Raw genomic sequence first — 23600 nt, 5'->3', positions numbered from 1 at the left:
TGATTTTGGTTGTACCATGTGTAGCTGTGTAACCCAAATGGTTTCAATGCATTTCGTTTTATTTTTCCCACACTTCTCTAGCACGCCCAAAGAAGTTATTATACATTTTGATTAAATTTCTTTATCATGTTTATCCATTGATATCATGGTCTTTTTGCATTATTAATGTTGAACATGATTTGTAATTTTTTTTCAAGGTTCTGATGTGGATTGCAAGAATCTCACAAATTTCTTTAAAGAAGAACTAAAGTATCAGGTGGAATGTACAACAAGAGATATGACAAAGTTGGAGTTAATGAAGTATTTCCAAGAAATTGTCAGAACATACTTAACAGAGAAGTCAAAGGATTATCATTCCTTTATCTGTGTAATTATGAGTCATGGAAATAAGGTATTGAATTTAAATGCTAAATAATTATCTCCATTGCTCTCTGTGTACTGTTTTGTCTTTTCGATACAGACATGATCCATTCAACGACAAAACAGATGTTGTTTTTTTTCCAAATCTTATTGATCAATCAATAGGAATAATGGATATACGCCAATATAAGACAGTTATCCATAGTCACAGCAAACCTAAAACAAGAAATGTAGTGCTGGTATGAGCTTTTCTCCACCATTTTCAAATTGCCAACTGTAATTCTTTCCATTACAGTGTAACCTTATTCCAGCTGCACCAGTACCTGCATATAAATGCACCCAGATGATGTAATAGTTTAGGGCTTGAGTTTATCCTGATGAAGTGTTCTGTATACCAAGAACATGTTGTTGAACCAATGATTACTAATTGTAAATTTGAAGTCATTACTTTTATAGGTTGACAAACACATGATTTGATTAGAAGCTATGTCACATCTGTGTCGCACTTGTCAAAACACAATCCCTTGAATGTTTTTGTTATGGTGAGATTGCCCATCTGCTGTGCAGCAACTGTCAATATAACTTTAATTTTTTCAACATTTAATACACATGTTACCTTACATGAGTACATCAATACATTGCATGTGTCGAAGTAGGTCCACCGGCACTTTTATTTATATGTTTTGTTATATACTATGGTGAATAACAAGAAGTTTTATAGGTCTATTTTTATACGTTTACCGTTGTCCGTCTGTCCATTCATCTGTTCGTCGTCAACATGTCGTGCAATAACTCAAAAACGCTTGAACCAATTCGCATGAAACTTTGGTGAATTGTTAATATCTATTGACGTGAGCTCCCTTTCATTTTTTTTATAAATTTTAGATTTCAAGTTTCCGAATTTTGAGTTTTTTTTCTCATTAAAATTACATTTTTTTTTTAGATTTTACGTTTAAAAAAGGGGGGATTTTCCAGTTTTCGGACAATGCTTTGAGCAGTTATCATGAAACTTTGGTGACTGGTTTATATCTATTAAGATAACCTCCCTTTAGTTTTTCATGAATTTCTGATATGACATTTAGAAGTTATTATGTGATTTTATTCATAAAAAGGGGGGATTTTCCAGTTTTTGGACAATGCTTTGAGCAGTATCATGGCGCAGCTGTTTATTATCAATTGTTTACAATATAAGTTCTTGCCACCAATCCCTAGCTGATGACCTAACGAATAGCAAATGGAAATGTCGTTATATTGTTTCATGATGCAGGATTAGCCAGTCTAGTAAACACAGTTTTCGTACCACACTCCCCCGTACATTTTAATACGAGAAATATCTTTACATGCAAGAAATAGATAACGGTCCACAACCATAAGAGTATAAACAGTTCACAACCATAAGCATATACTATTTTATTACGGTTGACAATGAATATTTTCCGTTAGAAGCAGAACTAGCGGGGATAGTGTAAACAAAAGTTCATACAAGGAGATATTTACATTTTCACTGTTCTTTTAATGAAATTTTACTTTATATATATTTATTGATACATATTCCAATTTTTCAAAATAAAATATTTCAGGATGGAATTCTTACAACAAATGGATTAATCACAGTGGAAGAAATAAAACAGCCATTCAAAAACAAAACTGGAGGCAAATTTAATGGTAAGTTTTAACCTCTATTTACAATGTAATTGAAAATGGTCATTTGCCATCATTCCTGTACATCAATGTGTCACCTAATCCTGGAATTGATTTTTGAAATCATATCACAGTTGATACAAGCTTGTCATATGATGCTTACTTTTGAAAATGTCTTCAACCGTCTGCAGTCTATGAGATACTGAATGTTATCTATCCTATGTTAACTCAATTATATCTGGTGTTGTGATGTCTCAATTGGTTGATATACACCGTTCATATCATTGGCGGAAGTTTCTATGTCCTAACCAATGATTTGTCTCCATCATGTTTATTCATTTTAATTTCTGTTCTGCAGTTATAAATGCATTAGACGGTGTTCTAGATAGGATATCTGTATTATGAACATGTACTTACATAGTTGACTTTGACAACAGAGTTTGCCATAAAGGTCATCATCAAAATTTTGTGAATTTTCTACCTTCCTTATTGCAGTTGTGTGGCTTTTCGATTAATATTACAGTGACTTGACTGTTAGTGTTGCTATCCACCAATTGCAACTTATTCAAAATTCTGACCAAATTGCAATTTGTTTTATAAAATCAAACTGTTAAACTGGTCAGAAATTTAAACTAACTGCTGTAGAAAACCACAGTCAAGAAGAGGAAGTGCAAGGTGATAAAATAAAACATACTTACAATTCTATAAGACTTTAACTCCACTTTTATGATGTTATGACAAAATCAGTTTGTATAGGTATATTATAGTCATTTCCATGCTGAAGGAACTGTTGTGATTTTGCATTGCTATAAAAATGTCCAAACTAAGCTTTCATATAGTTTTTCTTTCTAAAAGTATTCTATATTTATAAGAATCAGACATTATGTGAATTAAAACATTTCATATTCAGTAAAATATGTGTAAAATTGCAATATGTTTGTAGGAAGTGTCCATGGGGAGATAATCATTTTTTCTTTCAAAAAGTCTTTATTCAAAAGAATAATATTTTAGGTTATCTCCCCATGGAAACTTATCAATAGCATATTGTTATTTAACACATTTTTTACCGTATATATGATGTTTTATTTGAAATGATATCTTGATTCTTATGAATATAGAATACTTTTAGAATGAAAAACTTTACGAAAGCTTAGTTTGGACATTTTTATAGCAATTCAAAAAAATAAAAGTACCTTCAGCAAACTGATGGACTAATTTGGTCACAACATCATTAAAGTGGAGTTAAAGTCTTATAGGATATAGAATAAAGATTAAAAAAAGTCTTATAGGATATAGAATAAAGATTAAAAAAAGTCTTATAGGATATAATAAAGATAAAAAAAAAAGTCTTATAGGATTGTAAGTATGTTTTATTTAATCACCTTGCACTTTCACATTTTGTGCTGAACAATTTGTTCAATATTCTGACCAGTTGAACAATTTGGTTTAAGAAAACAAATTGCAATTTGGTCAAAATTGTGAATGAGTTGCAATTGCTGGATAGCAACACTAACTGTCAAGTCAATGTAAACAAGGTCAAAATTTACAATAAAATCTTATTTACCTGTGCTTCTCCAAATGGTATTCATGAGCAAGTATTCGAATGTGGTAAAGATTACATTGAATAAACTAGAAAAACACTCAGACAACAAATGGCAGTTAAGTCCACCCAAACAATTTTGATCCAAACATTAGACAAATACGATCAAAGTGAACATTAAGATAGAAGTGCAAGCGTGTATCGTTTAAAAACTAATTCAATTATTTTCATATAATGTGATTATGTCAATATACTTTAGGAACAATGAAAAACATTGACAGAGGCCGTTTTATTTTCAAACAATCAATTAAAATTTAACAGATAATTATGGTTTAACCTACGTCCTTTCAGACGACCTTTTTAGGTACACATTTAATTTTATTTTTTTGTCAACGTTACTTCCTTAGATACTAATTATGTTCATCACATTACACATGTTACATGACAAGTAACAACTTTATCAAAGTGTTGTACAAAATGTATCACGAATGGTTACATGTATGTGGAGTAAAACTGGTTGGAATATTATTACTAGTGACAAGTTTCATTAAAGTATTGTATCACGAATGGTTACATGTATGAGGAGTAAAACTGGTTGGAATATTACTACTAGTGACAAGTTTCATTGAAGTATTGTATAATGAATAATCAATCTATGATTAGTGAAACTGGTTGGGATAATGTGAACGACCTTCCATACAACTCATTTTGACAATTAATGTCTCAAGTTATGTTTTGATTTCTGTTTAGGACTTGGTATTTTAAAAGCTTTGGTCTTAGGTGCTTGTTATGTGTATACTTCTTTTTAGCTCACCTGGCCAAAAGGCCAAGTAAGCTTTTCTCATCACTTGGCGTCCAGCGTCCGTCATCGTCGTCCTGCATCCGTCGTCGTTAACTTTTACAAAAATATTCTCCTGAAACTACTGGGCCAAATTAAACCAAATTTGGCCACAATCATCATTGATGTATCTAGTTTAAAATTTGTGTTTGTTTACCCGGCCAACCAACCAAGATGGCCGCCATGGCAAAAAATAGAACATAGGGGTAAAATGCAGTTTTTGGCTTATAACTCAAAAACCAAAGCATTTAGAGCATATCTGACGGGGTAAAATTGTTTATCTGGCCAAGATCTATCTGCCCTGAAATTTTTAGATGAATCAGACAACCCATTGTAGGGTTGCTGCCCCTAAATTGATAATTTTAAGGAAATTTTACTGTTTTTGGTTATTATCTTGAATATTATTATAGGTGGAGTTAAACTGTAAACAGCAATAATGTTCAGCAAAGTAAGATTTACAAATAAGTCAACATAACCAAAATGGTCAGTTGACCCCTTTAGGTGTTATTGCCCTTTATAGTCAATTTTTAATCTTTTTTCATAAATCTCCATGATCTTTTACAAAAATCTTCTCCTCTGAAACTACTGGGCCAAATTAATCCAAACTTGGCCAAAATCATCATTGATGTATCTAGTTTAAAAATTGTGTTTTTTGACCCAGCCAACCAACCAAGATGGCCGCCACGGCTAAAAATAGAACATGGAGGTTAAATGCAGTTTTTGGTTATTACTCAAAAACCAAAGCATTTAGAGCAAATCTGACAATGGTTAAAATTGTTTATCTGGTCAAGATCTATCTGCCCTGTAATTTTAAGATGAATGGAACAACCCGTTGTTGGGTTGCTGCCCCTGAATTGGTAATTTTAAGGAAATTTTGCTGTTTTTGGATATTATCTTGAATATATTATGGATAGAGATAAATTGTAAACAGCAAAATTGTTCAGCAAAGTAAGATTTACAAATAAGTCAACATGACCAAAATGGTCAGTTGACCCCTTTAGGTGTTATTGCCCTTTATAGTCAATTTTTAATCTTTTTTCATAAATCTCCATGATCTTTTACAAAAATCTTCTCCTCTGAAACTACTGGGCCAAATTAATCCAAACTTGGCCAAAATCATCATTGATGTATCTAGTTTAAAAATTGTGTTTTTTGACCCAGCCAACCAACCAAGATGGCCGCCACGGCTAAAAATAGAACATGGAGGTTAAATGCAGTTTTTGGTTATTACTCAAAAACCAAAGCATTTAGAGCAAATCTGACAATGAGTAAAATTGTTTATCTGGTCAAGATCTATCTGCCCTGAAATTTTTAGATGAATCGGACAACTCGTTGTTAGGTTGCTGCCCCTAAATTGGTAATTTAAAGGAAATTTTGCTGTTTTTGGTTATTATCTTGAATATTATTATAGATAGAGATAAACTGTAAACAGCAATAATGTACAGCAATTTAAGACTCAAAAATAAGTCAAAATGACCAAAATGGTCAATTGACCCCCTAAGAAATTATTGTCCTTTATAATCAATTTTTAACAATTTTCATAAAATTTGTAAATTTTTACTAACATTTTCCACTGAAACTACACGGACAAGTTCATTATAGATAGAGATAATTGTAAGCAGCAAGAATGTTCAGTAAAGTAAGATGTACAAACACATCACAATCACCTAAACACAATTTTGTCATGAACTGTCTGCTTCCTTTGTTTAATTCACATATACCAAGGTGAGCGACACAGGCTCTTTAGAGCCTCTAGTTTAATTTCTTTCTGTCTGTTGAATTTTTGCTTTTGTTTGCTGTTCTTCAGATTTACTTCTGGACATAGGTGGTAAAGTATTATTAACTTTTAAATTTAATTTCAGGTAAACCAAAACTATTTCTCATTCAAGCCTGTCGTGGAGGAGAAAAGCAGGAAAAGGTTGTGGTGTCTGATTTTTTTGGAACTAAAATCCATACTGGTCATGTTGGAAGGTGTGATGAATTTCCTGGAAACAGACAAAGAAGAAGTTCTGTTGAGACCTCTGTTATTAAACCAGGAATTCTAGATCAGCCATCTGCCTCATCAGAAGTTTTCTGTACTGATGCTCATAGTTTTTCTTCAAAAAATGTTCCAACAGATGCTGACATTATAGTAGCATATGCATCAACACCAGGTAAACTATCTTATCTTAAACTAATATTTTGTTTATTTTTAAGTTGACTTAAAATCTTTTCTATATTTTGATCTAGAGTTATCTGCCCAGTTTTAGCTTCAAGGCTACTATCTCTTGATACAGTGTTACCATCTGTTGAAAGAGTGATCTGTCCACTTTATCTTCAAGGCTACCATCTGTTGATACAGTGATCTGCCCAGTTTTAACTTCAAAGCTACCATCTATTAAAACAGTGATCTGCCCAGTTTCAGCTTCAATGTTAACATCCGTTGATAGAATGGTCTGCTCACTTTAAACTTCCAGGCTACCATCTGTTGATAGAGTGATCTAACCAATTTTAAATTCAATGCAACCATCTGTTTATATAGTGGTCTGCTCACTGTTATCCTCAAGGCTATCATCTGTTCATCTAGTGATAAAGAGGCATGCTCATTTTTAACTTCCAGGCTAACATCTGTAAACAGAGATGTAGATATACGAACATGTGGTATCAGTGCCAATGAGACAACTCTCCATCAGTCACAATTTATAAAAGAAAACCATTATAGTTCAAAGTACGGTCTTCAACACGGATCCTTAGCTCACACTGAACAGCAAGCTATAAAGGGCCCCAAAAAATTACTAGTGTAAAACCATTCAAACGGGAAAAGCAACGGTCTAATCTATATAAAAAACGAAATACATTTATCTACCACATCAACAAACGACAACTATTGAACATCAGATTCCTGACTTGGGACAGGTGCAAACAATTGCAGCGGGTTTAAACGTTTTAATGGTACCAAATTATCTCCCTTATCTGAAACAATAGTGTAACATCACATCATAGAAATACACACTATAAAATGTCATTTGAAATGGCTTAACTCAATCAAAAGACATATTAACACAAGTGCTAATTTTTAACTCCAAGGCTACGTCTGTTGATAGAGTGATATGCCTAATTTTAAATTTGAGGCAACCATCTGTTTATAAAGTGGTCTACTTACTTTTAACCTCATGGCTATAAGCTGTACATTTGTTGATAAAGTAGTCAGTTCACTTTTAACTTTAAGGCTACTATCTGTTGATAAAGTGATCTGCTCACTTTCAACTTCAAACTTCCCATCTGTTGATAGAGTGATCTGCTCACATTTAACTTCTATGCTACCACTTGTTGACAGAGAGATCTGCCCAGTTTTAACTTCTAGGCTACCATCTGTTGATAGAGTGGTCTACCAAGTTTTAACTTCTAGAATACCATCTGTTGAAAGAGTGATCTGCCCAGTTTTAACTTCAAGGCTACCATCTGTTGATAGAGTGATCTAACCAATTTTAAATTCAATGCAACCATCTGTTTATATAGTGGTCTGCTCACTGTTACCCTCAAGGCTATCATCTGTTCATCTAGTGATAAAGTGGGCTGCTCACTTTTATCTTTCAGGCTACGATCTGTTGATCGAGTGATCTGCCAAGTTTTAACTTCTAGAATTACATCTGTTGATACAGTGATCTGCCAAATTTTAACTTCTATGCTACCATCTGTTGATAGAGTGATCTGCTAACTTTTAACTTCTATGCTACTATCTGTAAATAGCGTGATCTGTTCACTTTTATCTTCTATGTTACTGTATGTTGATAGAGTGATTTGCTCACTTTAAACTTCTCTGCTACCATCTTTTGATAGAGTCATCTGCCTACTTTTAACTTCAAGGCTACAACCTGTTGATAGAGTGATCTGCTCACTTTTAACTTCTATGCTACTATCTGTAAATAGCGTGATCTGTTCACTTTTATCTTCTATGTTACTGTATGTTGATAGAGTGATTTGCTCACTTTAAACTTCTCTGCTACCATCTTTTGAAAGAGCCATCTGCCTACTTTTAACTTCAAGGCTACAACCTGTTGATAGAGTGATCTGCTCACTTTTAACTTCTATGCTACTATCTGTAAATAGCGTGATCTGTTCACTTTTATCTTCTATGTTACTGTATGTTGATAGAGTGATTTGCTCACTTTAAACTTCTCTGCTACCATCTTTTGATAGAGTCATCTGCCTACTTTTAACTTCAAGGCTACAACCTGTTGATAGAGTGATCTGCTCACTTTTAACTTCTATGCTACTATCTGTAAATAGCGTGATCTGTTCACTTTTATCTTCTATGTTACTGTATGTTGATAGAGTGATTTGCTCACTTTAAACTTCTCTGCTACCATCTTTTGATAGAGTCATCTGCCTACTTTTAACTTCTAGGCTACCATCTGTTCATCTGTTGATAGAGTGGTCAGCTCACTTTTTTTTTCAAGGCTGCCATATGGTGATAAAGTGATCTGCCCAGTTTTAACTTCCAGGCTACCATCTGTTGACAGAAATGTGCTTACTTTTAACTTCAAGGCTACATCTGTTCATCTTTTGATGAATTGGTCTACTAAATTTTAACTTTAAGGCTTACATCTGTTGATAAAGTGATCTGCCAATTTTCAACTTATAATGGTACATCCTGACGATAGAGAGACATGCTCATTTCTAACTTCAAAACTACCATATGTTGATCGAGTGATATGCCTTATTTTAAACTCGAGGGTAGCATCTGTTTATATAGTGGTCTGCTCGATTTTAACTTTAAGGCTACCATCTACACATCTGTTGATAAAATGCTCTACTCCCTTTGAGATTCAAGGCTACCATCTGTTGATAAAGTGATCTCCTCACTTTCAACTTCAATACTACCTTCTGTTTGTAGAGTTATCTGCCCCGTTTTAACTCCAAGGCTACATCTGTTCATCTCTTGATAAAGTGGTCACCTCACTTGAATTTCTAGGCTACCACCTGTTAATACAGTTGTCTGTCATCTTTTAATTTCAAGGCTACAATCTGTTGATAGAATGGTCTGCTCACATTTGACTTCTAGGCATCTGTTGATAGAGTGATCTAGCCAATTTCAACCTCAAAGATACCATCTGTTGATAGAGCGGTTTGCTCACTTTTAACTACCAAGCTACCACCTGTTGATAGAGTGGTCTGCTTTTTTTTTTATCTTGAAGGCTCCCATCAGTTGATAGAGTGACCTACTCAGTTTTAACTTTCAGGCTACCATCTGTAAACAGAGATGTAGATATACGAACATGTGGTATCAGTGCCAATGAGACAACTCTCCATCAGTCAAAATTTATAAAAGTAAACCATTATAGGTCAAAGTATGGTCTTTAACACGGAGCCTTGGCTCACACTGAACAGCAAGCTATAAAGGGCCCCAAAAATTACTAGTGTAAAACCATTCAAACGGGAAAGGCAACGGTCTAATCTATATAAAAAACGAAATACATTTATCTACCACATCAATAAACGACAAATATTGAACATCAGATGCCTGACTTGGGACAGGTGCAAACAATTGCAGCGGGTTTAAACGTTTTAATGGTACCAAATTATCTCCCTTATCTGAAACAATAGTGTAACATCACAACATAAATATACACATTATAAAATGTCATTTGAAATGGCTTAACTCAATCAAAAGACATATTAACACAAGTTGTAAATTTTAACTCCAAGGCTACGTCTGTTGATAGAGTGATATGCCTAATTTTAAATTCGAGGCAACCATCTGTTTATAAAGTGGTCTACTTACTTTTAACCTCATGGCTATAAGCTGTACATTTGTTGATAAAGTAGCCTGTTCACTTTTAACTTCAAGGCTACTATCTGTTGATAAAGTGATCTGCTCACTTTCAACTTCAAACTTCCCATCTGTTGGTAGAGTGGTCTGCTCACATTTAACTTCTATGCTACCACTTGTTGACAGAGTGATCTGCCCAGTTTTAACTTCTAGGCTACCATCTGTTGAAAGAGTGATCTGCCCAGTTTTAGCTTCAAGGCTACCATCTGTTGATAGAGGGGTCTGCCCACTTTAACTTCTAGGCTACCATCTGTTGATAGAGTGATCTACTCACTTTAACTTCAAGGCTACCCTCTGTTGATAGAGTGATCTACCAAATTTTAACTTCAATGCAATCCTCTGTTGATAGAGTGATCTACCAAATTTTAACTTCAATGCTATCATCTGTTGATAGAGTGATCTGCTCATTTTTAACTTCTAGGCTACCATCTATTGATACAGTCATGCCCTCTTTTTGCTCCAAGGCTACACTCTGTTGATAAAGTGGTCTGCCCACTTTTCACTTCTAGGCTACCATCTGTTGAAAGAGTGATCTGCTTACTTTTAACTTCTAGGCTACCATCTGTTGATAGAGTTATCTGCCCAGTTTTTACTTCCAGGCTACCATCTGTTGATAAAGTTGTCTGCTCGCTTTTAACTTCGATGTTACCATCTGTTTATAAAGTTGTCTGCTCACTTTTAACTTCAAGGCTAACATCTGTTAATAGAATGGTCTGCCCACTTTAACTTCAATGTTACCATCTGTTGATGTAGTGATCTGCCCAGTTTTAGCTTCAAGGTTACCATCTGTTGATAGAATGGTCTGCCCACTTTTAACTTCAAGATTACCATCTGTTGATAGAGTGGTCTGCTCACTTTTAGCTTCAAGGCTACCATCTGTTGTTACAGTGATCTGCCAATATTAGCTTCTAGACTACACTCTGTTAATTCAGTGATCTGCTCTCTGATAACCTCTAGACTATAAGACTTATGGTGTTTAATTTTAACATTATGTAAGATGCTCTAGCGGAGTTAACAATTTGTCTTATCATTTCATAAAAAATAAAAAAAACAGTTTGCAAATGATCGTTGTCTAGGGCATTCTGGGTAAAAACTAATTTGTAATTTTTTGTTCATTCTACCCGTTAGCTGGGTATAGACTCTTTTTTAACTACTGGACAGTATGAACATCAATGATGTTTTCATTGATATATGGACTTTTTTTATCATATTTTGCAATATTGAAGGTAAGACTTAGTAAAAAAACATTTTTTTTTCAAAAGTGCAGTGTTTCAATGCTGATCTTTGTCTTTGTTATTCTTCAAGATATTTGTTGATCAGTGCATGCTTTAGGATAATCATGATAATGTCAAAACATTCCTTAGGTTATTGCCAAACGCTCAAATGGAATTATATCAGATCTGAGATATAATACCCACATTGGAAATATTTGTTTTGTGAAATATACTATAAATTTTACAGAGGACATTAAAAGGTGTAATTAAATAATTAAATACACAAATACAAAATATTTTGAAAGTTAATGTGATTTTTGTCGACCCTGCGACTTTTGTCGCGGAAAGCTCGAAATAGGGATAGTGATCCGGCGGCGAGGGCATTAAATAGCTTCTAAAAGCTTTATATTTTAGAAGGTGGAAGACCTGGATACTGCATACTTTGTATATAAATGCCTTATGTTCCAAATGGTGAAGTTGAAATCATCCCTTCTTAAATTTTACGGACGCCATCACGAGTTGGTTGACCGTTATGGAATAACCGTTTCACAAATGATATCGGATATGTTCCTTACGTCGTAACTACAATCCCCTTGCCTTTCATGAATTTGACCTACCGAATTAGACTATTTACCGGATTTGTAATCACATAAGCAACACGACGGGTGCCGCATGTGGAGCAGGATTTGCTTACCCTTCCGGAGCACCTGAGATCACCCCTAGTTTTTGGTGGGGTTCGTGTTGTTTATTCTTTAGTTTTCTATGTTGTGTCATGTGTACTATTGTTTTTCTGTTTTTCTGTTTGTCTTTTTCATTTTTAGCCATGGCGTTGTCAGTTTGTTTTAGATTTACGAGTTTGACTGTCCCTTTGGTATCTTTCGTCCCTCTTTTATGTTACAAAGTTACCGTCTGTCACATGTATATTGTCCTTGACCACATTTTCATAGTTCAGTGACTACTTGGAAAAAAGATTTCTTATAATGTTAATTTCTCTTTTATTATGAGTAATAGGATAACTATATTTGGTATGTTCGTACATTACAAGGTCATCATCTTCCGTCAGACAGTTTTCATTTGACCTTGACCTCATTTCATGGATCAGTGAACAAGGTTAAGTTTTAGTGGTCAAGTCCGTATCTCAGATACTATATGCAGTAGATCTAGTATAGTTGGTGTATGGAAGGGTTGTAAGGTGTAAATGTCCAACTGCAAGTGTCATCTGACCTTGACTCCATTTTCATGGTTCAGTGGTTATAGTTATGTTTTGGGGTTTTTGTCAGGTTTTTCTAATACTGTATGCAATAGGTGTACTATAGAATGTATTTGGTGTATGAATTGATTGTAAAGTATATATATCCAACTACCAGGTGTCATATGACTTTGACCTAATTTTCATGGTTCAATTTTCAAAGTTAAGTTTTTGTTGAGTTTTGTTCTTTTTTTCTAATACTATATGCAATGCATGAGGCAACTATATTTGGTGTATGGACATTATTTATTATGTACATGTCAGTCTGACAGGTTTTATTCGACCTTGTCCTCATTTTCGCGTTTCCCAACTTACTGTTGAGCTTTTGTGTTTTGGTCTGGTTTCTTAAACTATATAATAATATAAATAATGATAAACTATAAGCAATAGGTCTAGTATATTTGGTGTAGGGAAGGATTGTAAGCTGTTAATATCTGTCTGGCAGGTATCATCTGACCTTGACCTTATTTTGGTGGGGTTCATTGTTCAATGTTAAGTTTTCATGGTTACGTTTGTTTCTTGTATATACTATACGCAATAGGTCAACTATATTTAATGCATGTATAGAATTGTAAGGTGTACATTTCTGCCTTCCATGGTTCATCTGACTTTGAACTTTTATCATGGTTTATTGGTCAATCATGAATGTTAAGTTTACTTGGTTAAGTCTGTTTCTTAGAAACTATAAGCAATAGGTCAACTAGATATAGTAGGGATGTCAACTCGGTGAAGTTTTATTAATCGAGTACTTGTTTGATTTACTGAGTGATACTCAAGTATTCGCTCGGTAAAATATTTACAAAATGGAAACACAAAACTATACCCATGTTACCTATTGTTGGTTGTTCGTTGTCTAATGGACGTAAAACTCTATATCATTATTAGATAAATAAACGAAGGACCAGATTAAACAGCCCCAGAAATTGTATATCATAATTAGCTCATTTACTACATGCACTAATTATATAAACTGACAGTTATCTGATCAATTAATTAATAAACATCTATACAAAATTGTAAACTCAAACAACAGTATTTGTGAATTGTACAAAAACACATTAAGTGATCAACAAAGGTGTTATAATAATGACTTACTAAAGGCTTTAACCATTCTCTGGGGGTCGACACAGTGTTGAAAGAATTATTTTTTATTTACGTTTTATTTAGAAATATTATCTTTTCAACTTTTCTGGGACGAGTCGATTTCTCGACTTTGTAACGTAACTAACAGTATTGCTGATAACAAATATTTGTTCTGACGATACAGAGGTGGTGGAATTCCTAAGACACGATTAGCTAAAAGTGTAAGCATTGGAAATGTCCTCTTCTTCATAGCTAGCTACCTCTGTTCGAGGGAATTTTAAATGACAATTAAACGCAAACTTTCGAATTTTAATATTGAATAATATTTAATTTCACAGGAGGCACTCTTGATAGAAAATATCTTCATTAATCAGGCAACAACATTCTAACAGAAATTGATTAGTCGAGTATCATTTTGGTATTCGATACTCGGTACTACCAAGCGATAATGGAGTACTCGTTGACATCCCTAATATATAGTGTAGTGAATGATTTTAAGGTGTACATGTATTTCTCGTTTGGTTTATCTGACCTTGACCTCATTTTCTTGGATCATGTTAATTTTATGTGATAGTTGTAGTTGAGCTTTATATTAAGGACTATAAACATAATTATAAGCAATGGTAAGTAAAGAAGGCAAGACATTTCAACATGTTCACTCTTGTCTGAGTTACAATTTTCCAAATTGTTTCGGTAGATATTACTGACTCAATAAGCAGATTTTGCATGCATCATTTATTTCTATTCCGGTGGAAAATACTTCATTTATGTAAAGTGATACATGTTCACTTCCATAGTATGTGATTGATGTAGTCTTTTAAGTCAGTAAGAAAGATCTTTTTTCACTATAACAAATTAAAATTCCATCATCTAACAAAATATTGGAACAACTAGTTAATTATAAAAGTTACAGTTTTTCTTTTAAATTACAGGATATATATCAATTCGAAATATATATGAAGGAGCACTTTTCATAAGAGCTTTCTTGTCTGTTGCCAAGAATAAATACAAGGATGAACATATCGAGAAGATATTAAGAAAAGTGAGACATGAATTAGCTATGAATCCAGAATATGCACCACAATCTGGAAGCTTGGCAGGAAAATGTCAGATGGGAATGTTAGAGACTACATCTATGAAGGAATTTTTCTTGTAATGACAGTTCAATAAAACTTATTTGGGAGGAAAATTGTTATCAAACCATTTATGACCAGTATCATAAATTAAGTATATATTTTCCAAGTTCAAGGATTTATGCAACTGATTTAAAGTCGTCATTTTTTTATGAATAGATAAAACCTTTTTGTTTATTCATAAAACATTGAAAATAGCGTCTCAAATTTATTCATAAGGTCCAGTTTTATTTTCTTTCCTTTCGCCATTAGTGGTGTTATTATGAAAAAAACAAACTTTTGTGAGTGATAGTTCATTTATTTGTTTTGTTTTGAATCAAATGTTCTTTTATTAGTCCGTCTGTCCGTTCGTCCATCTGTCCTGCTTCAGGTTAAAGCTTTTAATCAAGGTAGTTATTGATGAAGTTGAAGTCCAATAAACTTGAAACTTAGTACATATGTTCCCTATTATATGATCTTTTTAATTTTAATACCAAATAAGAGTTTTGACCCCAATTTCACAGTCCACTGAACATGGAAATGATAGTGCGAGTGGGGTATCCGTGTGCTATGGACACATTCTTGTTTTGAAATCTTTTTTATATACAGTATTTTCATCATTAAAGAATAAATCATTATTGTTGATACATGTTTTTGGTTTGCATAGAATTTTTCATTAACAAATGAATGAAACGTTCAGATCACACCAGACTTATTGTACATATCATTGAGATATTTTAGCACTATCATTGTACATATCATTGAGATAGTTTAGCACTATCATTGTACATATCATTGAGATATTTTAGCACTATCATTGTACATATCATTGAGATATTTTAGCACTATCATTGTACATATCATTGAGATATTTTAGCACTATCATTGTACATATCATTGAGATATTTTAGCACTATCATTGTACATATCATTGAAATATTTTAGCACACTCATTGTACATATCATTGAGATATTTTAGCACTATCATTGTACATAACATTAAGATATTTTAGCACTATCATTGTACATGAAATTGATATATTTTAGCACTATCATTGTTTAGATAGTTTACAGATTTTAGCACTATCTTTATTCAGATAGGTTACAGATTTTATCACTTTCATTGTTCAAAGAATTGACAATTTCGTATGATCATTATATAGAGCATTGACCTTTTTTAGCAGTTTCATGGTAGACATAATTGGCTGAATTTAGCACTATCATTGTAAATATAATTGACATATTTTATCACTTTTATTGTGCATAGAATTGACATATTTTAACACTATCATTGTACATATAATTGACATATTTTATCACTTTCATTGTACATATAATTGACATATTTTAATACTTTCATTGTACATATAATTGACATATTTTAACAATGGTATTGTACATATTATTGACAGACTTAAAGCACTGTCATTGTACATTTATTTGACAAATTTTAGATATATTATTGTACAAAGAATTTACAGATTTACAAATAATTTTATAAAATTAGCAATATCACTATAAAAATAAATAGATGTGGTATAATTGCCAACTATCCACCAAAGTTCAAATGAAGTGGATGTAAGCAATTTGAGCCAACCGCACGGCCTTCAACAATGGCCCTGACATAAAAAATATTAAACTCTTCAATTGAGAAAACTAACAGCCTAATTCATAACAGAACAATTTACGAAAAACAAATATGACAGACAATGAACCAGCGACAACCACTGAACTACAGGCTCCTGATTTGGGACAAGCACATAAAGAATGTGGCGCGGTTAATCATGTTTGAACAGCACTAAGCCCTCCCCTAACCTGAGACAATGGGGTTAAATCACAACTTACGAACAAACTATAAAATCAGAGGTCTCAAGTCATCAGATCGATACCAAGCAGAGAAAAAAGACTCTATAATTATAGATTTGATAGTCTTCCCAGTTACTGACAGTAAGTTCAAAGCCAATAGCAACGAATAAAAAAAAATCATGTATCTCAGATTGAAATGTCATTCAGTACACACCCAACGTCCACTGAATTTAGTGTAAAGATGACATTAAGAGTCAGAGAAAAACATGACCTTGTGCAATGCCAAAATATAAGTATCAACAGATTGTACCGTGACATAAACATGTGTATAACAATAATATTAAGTTTGGTTTTAATTTTACTGGTTTAAAAAATTAAAATATGATCTTGTGCAATGCCAAAATATAGGTTTTAATGTCTGATAAAAAAAAATATTTATACCAATAAGAACAACATTCAAAGATTTAATTCCAATGTGGAATTGGTAACCTAGCTTTCAGAATAAGTTATTTAAAGGATTGATAAGTTTACATGGACCGTCTCTAAATTTCCTGGCTCGGTTTACAACATCACCGTAAAATTTACGATTTGCTATTCCGTTTGAAATAAGTATTCTACAGGTATAGCCAAACGTGCAAACTAAATATTTGTATCTATGGAAGAATTTAGTAAAGGTTTTAAGTAGTTTTTAGTAACGAAAACTCTGACATTATAATTTATTAGTAATACATTGAAATCCAAAACGACACTACAGGCATGGGCATAACGAATGAGTTGGGAGATATAAACACTGTAAGACGTTGCCAAAGGAAATCACCGTCCAAAAAAGGAAAATTATTTATAGGGAAAGAAAAATCACCCATTTTGTTGTAACTTTTTGTATACATTTTTTATCATTAAACAGACAATAGACTACTTTCGAGTTATGTCCTTCACTTCAAATGTTCTTCAATTATGCTTGCCTTTATAACGTCATTTACCAGATAGAGGAAACCGCCTGTATCCCTGCACTATCAAGTTCACCAAGCATCTTTGGGATTGTCTTTATGCTAAAACTAAAAAAAAGATGTTTGTTCCAAAGGTTTTTTAATCACAATTCCATAATGACAGCAGTTCTGATAACCAATTATAAGAATTTAATTTGCCGAACAATTTGTGCAATTTATATATAGGATCATATTTGTTAAACCTCTCAACATTGGAAGGAAGTGACAATACGAATGATGTCAACTAAAACCAAAATTTTGACGGGAATCCATGAACTCGAAAATGGTCGATTGACAGATTTCAGGACTATAATTGTATAGAAAATAGTCAGAATATAGCACTGTCATTGTACATATAACTGAGATGTTAAAGTACTATCATTGAACAGATAACTGACATATTTTATCACTATGATTGTACACATAACTGACAGAATTTAGCATTTTGTTTTATTGTACATATAATAACTGACAGATGTTATCCCTATCATTGTACATATAATAACTGACATATTTTAGCACTGACATTATTGAGACAATCAATATTTTAAAATCATTCAGGCTTCTGTTTTCAATTTATATATCTTTAAAATATATTTTGTAATGTTATTTTACTTTATATATGTATAATGACTTATGTGATTGGTTTAACTATCATATGTTATCATTTGTGAAATTTCATTAGCAGTCTCTCTTGAGAAATAAATGTATAGAAAAATAATATTCTTATTTTATGTAGATACGCAATCAGTAATACATTGGTTGTTATACTTCTGTTCATACAACTAAACCACATTCAGAATATTTAAAAAATCCTGATTGTATTTTCCTGACGATCCAACGTGATTTTTTTTTACTTTTCTTACATGTAATTATCAAAATTGGGATAAATTCAGAACATGTTAAAACAAAATCTACGACAATAATGAACCCGGAAGAAAATGAGAAGCAACAGTGGTCTGTTATGAAAACAAATGTAGGAACCTTTGTTCTCATGAAATTTAACCAACAGCTCAAGATGTTACTTGCTACATGTGGGTTTGATGTACTTAACAGGATTATGCAGCATCTGAACATAATGCTGTCGAAATTTACCCTGCTTGTAAAAACTAATTGACCGGTAGGGTTTGATGTACTTAACGGAATTATGCAGCATTTGAACATAATGCTGTTGAAATTTACCCTGCTTTTACAAACTAATTGACCGGTAGTTTGGTAAAGACCTTTACATTAAAATCGTCTACTGGGTCTAATCATCCAGCACATTTGTTAATTATACCTTTTTTTTCCTTTTTGACCAATGTTCAGTGAAGCAAAACAAAAAACACTACCCTCATTGTGAATCGAATGATCAGTGAACCATGTCAGACCTTTGAAACTATCACCTCCTTCTGAAATATATCAAGTGAACGGTCCTACTAAAAAGCGCCCGGGAGCGCCCGGGGAAAAGAAAAAGCGCCCGGAGAAGGGAAATTAGCGCCCGGAGGAGAAAATTATAATTAAGAATAAAATTTTACAACAATATTTTTTTTCTTTAAATATATAGATAAGAGTATACAGAAGAATCATGCGGAACGATATTGTCCTCGATCAAAATGTATATTTTGATATTTAAAAATAATCAGTGCCTGAGGTGTAATATTCTCGCAACTGCATGATGAACACTTTCTTATTCAGATACTGATACAGATTTTTTATATCTTTTTATAAAGCTTAAACTGCTCCAATGGCTATGCTTATCAGGGTTTTAATGCAAAGTTTTCAATTTACACCAAACTCCTGCTCTTTATCCCCATGTTTTAACTACGGTACATGTATAGTACTGCTTTATTTGCTGATTTAGTATATGTGTAACTCTTAATTTTGATTAAATTAATATTTATCTGTGACTTGAATTTAAGTGTTTTTTTACATTTTTCATTTTGATATCGTTTTTTAAAAACATTTCTTTTGACGTCTTACATTTTATAAATCTTCCGCATTAACTGTGATCCAGAAGTGTTTGTCTCTCCAAACAGTATTCATATATTATTGTTAAAATTGAAATATTCATACTTGTTTTTGTGCTGTATTACAAATAAATGTTTATTATCTGAATTTGCAAATAACTTGTCTAAAATTAAAAAAAAATCAATGTTCTTAACCGATTTCATCGAAATAAAGTTGTCTCATGCCAATAAAATATTTTTTATATATTCCCCGGGCGCTTTTTCTTTTCCACGGGCGCTTTTTCTTCACCCCGGCGCTCCCAGGCGCATTTTAGTAGGACCCCAAGTGAACCATAAAACATATTTTCAAACTAGTTCATCCTTCTAGACAATGTCAAGTGCATCCTGCTGCTCCTCTGTAAACTCTGTCATCCCTCTAAACAATATCCAGTGAACCCTGTAGTACCTTTGCAAACTCTGCCTTACTTATGGACGATGTTCTGAGAACCCTGTAGTACCTTTGCAAACTCTGCCTTACTGATGGACGATGTTCTGAGAACCCTGTAGTACCTTTGCAAACTCTGCCTTACTTATGGACGATGTTCTGAGAACCCTGTAGTACCTTTGCAAACTATGCCTTACTTATGGACGATGTTCTGAGAACCCTGTAGTACCTTTGCAAACTCTGCCTTACTTATGGACGATGTTCTGAGAACCCTGTAGTACCTTTGCAAACTATGCCTTACTTATGGACGATGTTCTGAGAACCCTGTAGTACCTTTGCAAACTCTGCCTTACTTATGGACGATGTTCTGAGAACCCTGTAGTACCTTTGCAAACTCTGCCTTACTTATGGACGATGTTCTGAGAACCCTGTAGTACCTTTGCAAACTCTGCCGTCCTTCTGAACAATATCCAGTGAACCCTGTAGTACCTTTGCAAACTCTGCCTTACTTATGGACGATGTTCTGAGAACCCTGTAGCACCTTTACAAACTCTGCCGCCCTTATGAACGATGTTCTGAGAACCCTGTAGCACCTTTACAAACTCTGCCGCCCTTATGGACGATGTTCTGAGAACCCTGTAGCACCTTTGCAAACTCTGCCGTCCTTCTGAACGATGTTCTGAGAACCCTGTAGTACCTTTGCAAACTCTGCCGTCCTTCTGAACGATGTTCTGAGAACCCTGTAGTACCTTTGCAAACTCTGCCTTACTTATGGACGATGTTCTGAGAACCCTGTAGTACCTTTGTAAACTCTGCCTTACTTATGGACGATGTTCTGAGAACCCTGTAGTACCTTTGCAAACTCTGCCTTACTTATGGACGATGTTCTGAGAACCCTGTAGTACCTTTGCAAACTCTGCCTTACTTATGGACGATGTTCTTAGAACCCTGTAGCACCTTTACAAACTCTGCCGCCCTTATGGACGATGTTCTGAGAACCCTGTAGTACCTTTGCAAACTCTGCCGTCCTTCTGAACAATATCCAGTGAACCCTGTAGTACCTTTGCAAACTCTGCCTTACTTATGGACGATGTTCTGAGAACCCTGTAGTACCTTTGCAAACTCTGCCGTCCTTCTGAACAATATCCAGTGAACCCTGTAGTACCTTTGCAAACTCTGCCTTACTTATGGACGATGTTCTGAGAACCCTGTAGTACCTTTGCAAACTCTGCCGTCCTTCTGAACAATATCCAGTGAACCCTGTAGTACCTTTGCAAACTCTGCCTTACTTATTAACAAGTCCAGTGAAACCTGTAGCACCTCGCAAACTCTGCCGTCCTTCTGAAGAATGTCCAGTGAACCCTGTAGCACCTTTGCAAACTCTGCCTTACTTATTAACAAGTCCAGTGAAACCTGTAGCACCTCGCAAACTCTGCCGTCCTTCTGAAGAATGTCCAGTGAACCCTGTAGCACCTTTGCAAACTATGCCGTCATTCTGAACGGTGTCCTGTGAACCCCGTATCATCCTTGCAAACTCGATATCCAATTAACCCTGTAGCACCTTTGCATATCATGCCTTCTATCTGAACGATGTTCAATGAACCCTGCAGCACCTTTACAAAATCGGTTTTCCTTCTGAACGATGTTCAATGAACACTGTACCACCTTGCAAATAAAGCCTTCCTTCTGGACGACGTCCGGTGGACCCTCGAACACCTTTGCAAACTCAGCCGTCTTTCTGAACGATGTCCCGAACACTTTCCAGCATATTTACTGTAATTACAAATTTTGTCTCTTCTTTCTACATACCAGAGCCTATCAAAAGTTCAGAGCTGTCATAATAGTCATGGTGACACAAGAAGGTACACATGAACAGGTTATCGATGCATGATTTTCAGTGACACATTAAATCAAACTGTCAAGTTATTACCGTGGCAATATCGAAATGAAAAAACTGAGAGAACCATTCTTATCCAACATACTTTTATAGTGCATTACAGAAATCAATATAAAAGTAAGGAGATCAAGTATGACTGCCAATGATACTATGCTCCAGTGATAAGGAGCAAAAAATACAAGTCTTGGGACAAAATTTCCCTTGCCTAGCGGCTCAGGAAATTTAAGTCCCTCGACTTGTAATTTTCGCAAATACCCATCCATAACATGATATATCTGTTCAACAAATGTTTTCCAAAACAATGTTGCAGTAAAGGACATACATTTATGAAATGACGGAATAGTTTCTGCACCCGATAGAATTAATGGTTTATTAGTATTACAATTGTCTGACTTATTTTGATAATGTCAAATTGAAGGTTATTTTGACTTTTTTAAACACCTTTTTATTTTATAAAATACAAATACTATACTATACAAATACAGTCGAACAGATAACCCGAAGTGATATTATCTACAATTCAAATACTATATTATACAAATACAGGCGAACAGATAACACAAAGGGATAGTATCTACAATACAAATACTATATCATACAAATACAGGCGAACAGATAACCCGAAGCGATAGCATCTACAATACAAATATTATATTATACAAATACAGGCGAACAGATAACCCGAAGTGATAGTATCTACAATATAAATACTATGTTATACAACTAATGGCGATCAGATAACCCGAAGCGATAGTATCTACAATACAAATACTATATTATACAAATAGAGGCGAACAGATAACCCGAAGCGATAGTATCTACGATACAAATACTATATTATAAAAATAGAGGCGAACAGATAACCCGAAGCGATAGTATCTAAAATACAAATACTATATTATACAAATATAGGCGAACAGATAACCCGAAGCGATAGTATCTACAATACAAATACTAAATTATACAAATACAGGCGAACAGATAACCCGAAGCGATAGTATCTACAATACAAATACTATATTATACAAATACAGGCGAACAGATAACCCGAAGCGATAGTATCTACAATACAAATACTATATTATACAAATACAGGCGAACAGATAACCCGAAGTGATAGTTTCTACAATACAAATACTATATTATACAAATACAGGCGAACAGATAACCGGAAGCGATAGTATCTACAATACAAATACTATATTATACAAATACAGGCGAACAGATAACCCGAAGTGATAGTATCTACAATACAAATACTATATTATACAAATACAGGCAAACAGAAACCTGAAGCAATAGTATCTACAATACAAATACAGGCTAACAGATAACCCGAAGCGATAGTATCTACAATACAAATACTATATTATACAAATACAGGCCAACAGAAAACCCAAAGCGATAGTATCTACAATACAAATACTATATTATACAAATATAGGCGAACAGATAACCCGAAGCGTTAGTATCTACAATACAAATACTATATTATAAAAATACAGGCGAACAGATAACCCGAAGTGATAGTATCTACAATACAAATACTATATTATACAAATACAGGCGTTCAGATAACCCGAAGCGATAGTATCTACCATACAAATAAAGGCGAACAGATAACCCGAAGCGATAGTATCTACAATACAAATACTATATTATACAAATACAGGCCAACAGAAAACCTGA

General features: G+C 33.8%; 1 protein-coding gene across 1 annotated transcript; it reads left to right on the top strand.

The window, feature by feature from the left end:
- Positions 1-200: 200 nt before the first annotated feature.
- Positions 201-18261, top strand: LOC134701734 (caspase-3-like). The gene is made up of 4 exons (XM_063562880.1): positions 201-391; positions 1941-2025; positions 6242-6532; positions 14670-18261. Exons 1-4 carry the CDS (start codon positions 278-280, stop codon positions 14891-14893), a joined length of 714 nt encoding a protein of 237 aa, XP_063418950.1. The 5' UTR covers positions 201-277; the 3' UTR covers positions 14894-18261.
- Positions 18262-23600: the final 5339 nt, after the last annotated feature.

Source organism: Mytilus trossulus, unplaced genomic scaffold, assembly GCF_036588685.1.
Source record: "Mytilus trossulus isolate FHL-02 unplaced genomic scaffold, PNRI_Mtr1.1.1.hap1 h1tg000262l__unscaffolded, whole genome shotgun sequence".
Classification (NCBI taxonomy): domain Eukaryota; kingdom Metazoa; phylum Mollusca; class Bivalvia; order Mytilida; family Mytilidae; genus Mytilus; species Mytilus trossulus.
The sequence above is the reverse complement of the archived record's forward strand: the minus strand, read 5'-3'. Positions and strand labels throughout refer to the sequence as shown.

Bases quoted from the DNA above. Each gene is read 5' to 3' on its own strand.
- LOC134701734 (XM_063562880.1), top strand. From the start codon at position 278: ATGACAAAGTTGGAGTTAATGAAGTATTTCCAAGAAATTGTCAGAACA. The intron at 392-1,940 runs GTATTGAATTTA...AAAATATTTCAG, and splicing joins TTATGAGTCATGGAAATAAG to GATGGAATTCTTACAACAAA. The intron at 2,026-6,241 runs GTAAGTTTTAAC...ATTTAATTTCAG, and splicing joins AACTGGAGGCAAATTTAATG to GTAAACCAAAACTATTTCTC.